The sequence below is a fragment of the Calypte anna genome, chromosome 21 (assembly GCF_003957555.1).
Source record: "Calypte anna isolate BGI_N300 chromosome 21, bCalAnn1_v1.p, whole genome shotgun sequence".
Taxonomy (NCBI): Eukaryota; Metazoa; Chordata; class Aves; order Apodiformes; family Trochilidae; genus Calypte; species Calypte anna.
The window spans coordinates 4,971,092-4,978,643 of NC_044266.1; the positions used below are offsets into that span (position 1 = coordinate 4,971,092).

The 7,552-nt window shown below is 46.5% G+C and overlaps 1 protein-coding gene across 6 annotated transcripts in view; it reads right to left on the bottom strand.

The window, feature by feature from the left end:
• ARHGEF10L (Rho guanine nucleotide exchange factor 10 like) overlaps positions 1 to 7,203 on the bottom strand; it is a 28,860-nt gene extending 21,657 nt beyond the window's left edge. For 4 of the 6 annotated variants that reach the window (XM_030463769.1, XM_030463763.1, XM_030463768.1 and 1 more), the window contains exons 1-2: positions 6,985 to 7,202; positions 231 to 315 (exon numbers count right to left, since the gene is read on the bottom strand). In XM_030463769.1, coding sequence (XP_030319629.1) covers positions 231 to 267 — 37 coding nt within the window. In that variant the 5' untranslated portion in view covers positions 268 to 315; positions 6,985 to 7,202. Of the gene's footprint in view, positions 1 to 230; positions 316 to 6,984 lie in introns of all 6 variants that reach the window. The other 2 variants (XM_030463764.1, XM_030463766.1) reach the window with 1 other exon arrangement.
• Between the last annotated feature and the right edge of the window lie 349 nt (positions 7,204 to 7,552).

Sequence of the window (7,552 nt, forward strand, 5' to 3'; positions counted from 1 at the left end):
GGGGGAGGAGATGCAAAGGGGGGGGAGACGCAGGGGGGGGGGAATGCAGGGAGGGGAAATGCAGGAGGGGGGAATGCAGGGGGGGTTCATATTTTTCTGACCAGTGGTGACTTGCAGGACACCCCCAAGTCTTGCACCCCCCTTTCTGCCCAAGCCTGGGTGTCCCTGCCCATCTCCCCCCTCCAAAAAAAAACCTTCCCACCCCCCCAGCTCCATCAGGCTGACAGTACCTACTGCAGGCTGGGGGGGCAGCTCAGAGGAAGCCATGGCACAGGGGGGGCAGAGGCTTCACCCGGGCCCTTCCCTGAGGCTTTCCTGCAGGAGAGAAGGAGAAATGGGTTAAGAGATCCCCCCCTGATCCATCCCTTGGAGAGGAGGCACCAGGGAGGAGACCCCCAACTCCCCCCCCACCCCCATCCTGCTGGATCCAGCTCCAGCTGCTGCAAAACCTTGGGAAGAAGCAGAAGCTGCTCCCAGGTCCCAGTTTGCCCCACAAATCCACTTGGGGAAAGGCAAACCAGCTCAGGAATGGTTAAATCACCCCAGGCAGGGCAAATTTATCCCATGCTGGGCAAAAAGTGACCCCATGCAGGGCAAAGATTTACCCCGTGCTGGGAAAATTCCTTCCATAAAGGGCAAATATCTCCCATGCAGGGCAAAAATGTATCCTGTTCAGGGCAAGTTTATCCTGTTCAGGGCAAGTTTATCCTGTTCAGGGCAAATTTATCCTGTTCAGGGCCAGAATTTATCCTGTTCAGGGCCAAAATCCCATGCTGGGCAAAGTTATCTCATGCAGGGCCAGGATTTAACTCGTGCTGGGTAAATTCATTCCCTGGAAGGTCAAAATTTCCCCTGTTCAGGGCAAAAATTCATCCCATGCAGGGCAAATTTATCCTGTGCTGGGCTGCTTCATTCCATGTAGGGTAAAAAAATGATTCCCTGCAGGAGAGGTTGGATTCTGTGTAGGGCAAATTCCTCCCATTCAGGAGAAATCTTGCAGAACAAATCCAACTCTGAGCATCCCAACATCCTCCTGCAGATCGATGGCTCCTCTGCTCTGGTAACCAGAGCCACCCCAAGATGATGCCCTGAAAGGTCACCAGGAGCAAAAAAAGGACAAGGATGGAGCAGGGACCCCCCCTAAATGCTGAGGGATGGGGAAAAATGACACCTGAAAGGCTTCAAAGAGTAAAATGGGGGCCAAAAGCCACGGATTTGGTCCCACTGGAAGCATCGTGGGTGCCACCACCCTGCTCCAAAGCCCCCCCTGCAACTGGTTTTCCCTCACCTGGACCTTTAGTTCCTCCTGGGAGGAGGAGAGTGGGATGTCCAAAGTTGGGATGATGCTCTGAAATGCAGAGAATGATCCCAAAAATAAAGGATCTGTTTATTCCCCCCAAAAACCCCTCAGAGCTGCAGTGCCAATTGCTTCGTGGGGGTTTGCATCAAGGCAGAGAGGTCCAGGGCCAGATATATAAATAGAAATAAATAGAAATAAATAGAAATAAATAGAAATAAATAGAAATAAATAAATAGAAATAAATAGAAATAAATAGAAACAAATAAATAGAAATAAATAGAAATAAATAGAAATAAATAAATAGAAATAAATAAATAGAAATAAATAGAAATAAACAGAAATAAATAGAAATAAATAGAAATAAATAAATAGAAATAAACAGAAATAAATATAAGTAAATAGAAATAAATAAATAGAAATAAATAAATAGAAATAAATAGAAATAAATAAATAGAAATAAATAGAAATAAATAAATAGAAATAAACAGAAATAAATATAAATAAATAGAAATAAATAACTAGAAATAAATAGAAATAAATAAATAGAAATAAATAGAAATAAATAAATAGAAATAAATAAATAGAAATAAATAGAAAAATAATGACTATGTATATAAAAATAAAAAGAAAAAGAATAACATTGAAAGATAAAAATAAGCATCTAAGAATAGAAGTAAATAAGGATATAAACATATTAATATAGAAATACACACATGAATTATATAACTATATGCAGATAAAAAGACATAAAGGTCCAGAGCACAGCAGGAGGAAGCTGAGGCTTGGGATCACCTCCCAGGTTTCCCTTTACCCCTGGAAAAAGAGCAACCAGCCCCTTGCAACCCACCTGCACAAGCTGCAAAGGGCTCAGCACCCCCAGCTCACCAAAGCACCCATAGCTAAACCCTTTCCCAGACTGAAAAAAAGAAAACTCAACACTTTTTCCCCTCCTCAGATCCTCTTCCAGCCCCTTCTGTGATGTGCCCCTTGCCTCAGAAGCACAGGAGCAGGGACTGAATGGGAAGAAGGACTCAGAGACACTGATTTATTTTTTTTTTTCCCTCCTTGGACACTTTTGCTGTCCCAGGCTGCTCTCAGATGTCATTTATCTGCTTCCCATCAGCACGGGAGGAGCTGATTCCCTCCTCTCTCCCTTATCTTTTTTACAGCTCCAGGTTTGCTCCCTATGGAGGTGATGCCAACCCAGCCAGAAATCCCTGGAAGCCTCCAAAAAAACACAAAAAAAAAACCCCCAAAAAACCCCCCATAGATCCCCAATGAATTCACCCTTAAAAAAAAAAAGTTTCCAAAAATAAAAATTATTTAAAAAAAAAAAAGAATAATAAAATCAAAGCAAGTTAAAAAAAAAAAACCAAAAGAACACAAAGCTCAGCAAAGCTGCTGATGGGTTTAATCCAGAAACCAGTTTGCTTACTGGTTTGCTTCACTGTCCCAGTACCACAACAGCTTCTGCACTGGGAGAGGGGAGTGGGAGGAGGCTGATTTCATCCCATGCAGGGTGCAGGAGAAGGTCACTTCCCATTTTGACAGTTGACATAAGCTCCCACCAGCCCCATTTATCCCAGGGGTTGTTATTTTCCCAGCTTGGAGCACGTCGACAGCCCAGGAATACTCCCAGCTCCCCAGAACAACCCCCCCTGACCTTAAACTGAGTCTTGCCAAATTCAGATAAATCCAATTGTTTTGCAGAATTTATCACAGCTAAACTGATGTCTGGGAGGTTGGGGAGGGAAGGAGCAGCCAGGTGGGAAAATGCATCCCATGGGATGGAGGCAAAGGTGGTGGGAATGAGGTGCCAGAGGCAGCTGGAGCAGATAGGGAGTGAAATCCAGGGAGGGGCTGGGGATGTAAAACCATCCAGGAAGGTTCTTGGGATGCAAATGGCATCCTGGGAAATAGGAACTGAAGTGTGGATCCCCAGCACCAACAACCAGGAGCAGGGGATCAGGGAACCACTGAATTGTTAAGGTTGAACATGACCTCAAAGACCAAGTCCAAAAAAACCCCACATGTCCCTCATCCCCACATCTCTGGGGCTCTGAAACCCCTCCAGGGATGATGGGGACTCCAGCCCTGCCCTGGGCAGCCTGGGCCAGGCCCTGACAACCCTTTCCAGGCAGAAATTCTTCCCCAGCTCCAACCTAAACCTCCCCTGGCACAACTTGAGTTGTGCCAAAAGTTCCTCTTGTCCCATCCCTTGTTCCTGGGGAGCAGAGCCCGACCCCCCCTGGCTCCAACCTCCTCTCAGGGGGTTGCAGAGAGCCACAAGGTCTCCCCTCAGCCTCCTCTGCTCCAGGATCAGCACCCACAGGGCCCTCAGATGCTCCTCACAACTTCTCCAGACCCTTCTCCTTGCTCCCCAGCCCTTTCCCCAGCTCCATTCCCTTCTCTGGACACTCTCCAGCCCCTCAATCTCCTTCTGCTCCTGAGGGGCCCAGAACTGACCCCAGGATTTGAGGTTCTCCAGACCCTTCTCCATGCTCTCCAGAACCTTCCCCATGGTCTCCAGCCCCTCCTCCTTCCTCCCCAGACCTTCTCCTTGTGCTCCAGAACTTTCTCCATGTTCTCCAAACCTTCTCCATGTTCTCTAGCCCCTTCTCCATGCTCCCCAGCCCCTTCCCCAGCTCCATTCCCTTCTCTGGACACTCTCCATCCCCTCAGTCTCCTTGTGGCCCAGAACTGACCCCAGGATTTGAGGTTCTCCAGCCCCTTCTCCGTGCTCTCCAGACTTTGTCACAGAATGCCTGAGGTTGGAAGGGACCTCAGGGATCATTCATTCCAACCTCCCCACCATGGCCAGGGACACTTCTCAGCCTCAAGCCACAAGGTTGCTCAACTTCTCCAGCCCTTTCTCCATCTTCTCCAGACCCTTTTCCATGCTCTGCATCCCCTTCCCCAGCTCCATTCCCTTCTCTGGACACTCTCCAGCCCCTCCATCTCCTTCTGCTCCTGAGGGTCTCAGAACTGACCCCAGGATTTGGGGTGCAGCCTCCCCAGATCCCAGCTCCGGGGATGATCCCACAGCACCCCCGGACACCAGGATCTGCACCCACGTCCTCACCCCACACCCAGCAGCATCTCAGCTTCTCCTCCCTCCCAGCCCGGGGTGGGGAGGACAAACTGGAGCTAAATAAAGGCAGAAGAAGAGCAGGACCAGCTGCTCCACCAGCCCTGGCGAGCTGGCAACTATTTGGGTTTATTTATTTTTAGCCCCCAGCAGGCAGCGAGGGGGCCCAAGTGGTGGGGACAACATCCCACACCTCCCATCCCACCAACCCCTGCTTTTTGCTTAAATATCAGCTTTTTCCATTCAAAAAAAACCCCAAAAAAGCAACCCTACAACATAACATCACAGCAGGGGTGCAGCCAGCACCTTCATCCCTCCCTATAAATAACCTGGGGCTTTTTATCAGGGGAGAAATAAGAAATAAAAAATCAGCTTTTGCTTCCCAAGAAGCCCCTCTGATCCCTCATGAATTCCTCCATATTTCCCAACCAGGTTTTCAAGGATTATTCTACCACCTGGAGAACTTTCCACCAACACTTCAGCCAAAAAAAAAAAGAATTTAAAAAAAGCCATAAAAATAGAATTTAAACAAAGCAAAACTCCCCCAGAAATATTAATTTGAATTATTTCCAGCACACGAGATGGATGCAATTCCCAAAGCAAAAATGGGCTATTTCCTCCCCCAGTTCCCACTTTATAATAGTAATTTTTAAAGTAAAAAATAAAAATAAATAAAAAAAAGGTGTTTTTTTCAGCTCTAATTGGGCCTGGGCATGGTGTTATTGGTGCTTTCAGGGCTGAGTGCTTTATTTCCAAGTTTTCCAAGGAATTAATTGGGGTAGTTTGAAGGTGTTAGTGTTGGAGGAAGGGCTTTGGAGGTGAAAAACATACCCATGGCTCCTAAATTCCCCCAAATTGGGGATTTGGAGGTCAGGAGGTGGCAAGAAGAGGAGGTTTGGTGAGGAATGGGAATGAAATTATAGGAAAAAGAGGGAGAGTTCCCTCTAATAAAAAGCCAAAAGATGGATTTTTTTTTTCCCCCCAAAAAATAGAAAAAAATTTAAAGTTATTTCCCCAGGAAAAAAAGCCAAAAGAAGCCCCCAAAATCCCATGAAAACTCAAGATTTATGACAATTTAGTGATTATATTTTAAGAAAATTCTTGCCAAATGGCATCATCTGATGGGAAAAGCTCTTCCTGAAGATGCTGTTTCCATCTTGCACCTTGAAATGGTTTTTCTGGAAAACTATCCTGCAAATCTTCCTGCTAAAAACTGGAAAAGTGCCTTTGTTTTCCTTTTTATTTTCCTTTTCAACATCACTGACGAACTGGAAAAAAATCCATCCCTTGTCCAGCTTGTGAGGCCAGAAGTGGAAATGCAGGGGGGGAAGGGAAAAAATAGGGGAAAAGATCAGAATTCCAGCACTTTCATTAAAACTAGAGCCTGGGTTGCAAAGATTTCTTGCAAACAGACCCAAAAAGCAAGGAAAAAAACCCTTTTTTTGGTCAAAAAACCTCCTGTTTCAATACTTATCCCAATCTCCATCTTTGCAAAGTTCCCCCACTGCAGAACTACCCCAGCCAGGAGTTAGAAAGGAGAATTTTAATCAGAAACAACAAGAAAAAAAAACAAAAATAAAAAAATGAGGTTTTTTTCCCCCTCTATTAATATTCCCAGCTCAAAACTCCCAACCATTTGGGGTTTTGCTTTTTGCCAAACTCCACATTAAAACCTCTCCCCCCCTTAGCAAGTGATTTTTCCTCCTGCTTATGCTCTGCAGTCTCTTTATGTGGGCTGAAAACCATCCCAAATTCAGCCTCAGGTGGTGACACAGCTGAACCTGAGCTCCCCCTCCCAATATTCTTAATTTCCCCCCCCTTTTTCCAAGCATCCCAGAAAATACAGAGTTTTTCCACTCTGCAAACACAATAAATCACTGGGGTTTGCTGCTAGCTTAGGGCAAAACCTGATCCTTGCAACCCAGCACCTGGATAAAAGACATTTAATAGTTTGTTGGGTGTTTTTTTTTAATTAAATAAACTGATGCAAATGAAAAGGGGGGAGAGGGAATAATATTGCAGCAACCTCAGCCCCTTTGCAACCCTTGGCAGCAATGCAACCCCACACCCTCTATTCCAAAAAAAAAATAATAAAAAATCCCTAAAACTGGGGAAAATTCCCTTCCTTTGCTAAAATTACCCCAGAGGAAGCTCCCACCCCTCCCTAAAATCCCAATTTCTTGCAGGTGCTGCAGCCCCCAGCTGGGAAAAGCCGGGAGGGATTTGCAAGCGGCTGAGACTTTGTGTGAAAAACGGGGTGAAAAAGGCTAGAAAAAGGTGGGGGTTCAGCTTGATGCCCCCAAAACCCACCTCCTCCCCCTCGCTGCTGCTGCTTCTGGAGTTCCAAGCCATGAAATAAAGAAAGAATAAATAAATTTCTGTCCACATGGAAAGCCCCGAGAGCTGACGGCACCAGGGAGAAGGGCGAGCTGCTCCCCTTGGAGAGGTTGGGATATGCTACAGATATACATGAAATCTATATTTTCCTAGGGATCTCTCTATTGTTTTAAGGATCTCTCTATTGTTTTAAGGGATTTCTCTATTGTTTTAAAGGCTTTCTGGCCCAGGGAGGGAGGGGAGATGGGGTTTTGCTGACCTGGGAAGGCCGCGTCTCCTCCGGCTTTGTGTCCTCATCGGCCGCCCAGGCCCCCGGCGAGGAGGGGGGGGGGGGGGCCAAACAAAACCAATCCCAAGGCCAAGCCAAGGGGAAAAAATCCCAATCAATGTCCCTCAGATAAACGAGGTGGCCACGGGGGTGTCCCAGTTGTCACCCAACCAGCCTAAGATCCCGGGAGCCAAGGGCTGGCAGCCGGATGGAGCCGCGGTCCAGCGCCTGCAGCGAGGGATGCCGGGAGTTGGGGCAGCATCTCCCCCCCCTCCTCTTCTTCTTCTTCCCAAATTGATTTACATCCCTGATATTCCCAGTCCAAAGAAATAAACCCACCAACTCCCAGCAGGGTTTAGCCTCCTCCTCATTTTCTTTTTTTTTTTTTTTTTTTTTTTTAACCCCCTGTCTGCCAAAGCCACCACTTAACCCTCTCCCCACCGGCAACTCAGGATTAAAACCCAACAGCCCAGAAGCCATGGAAAAAAAAAAACAAAACAGGAGGGAACTTTCCAAATTCCCAGAAAAAAGGATTTTCTCCAGGATATTTTATACCTAA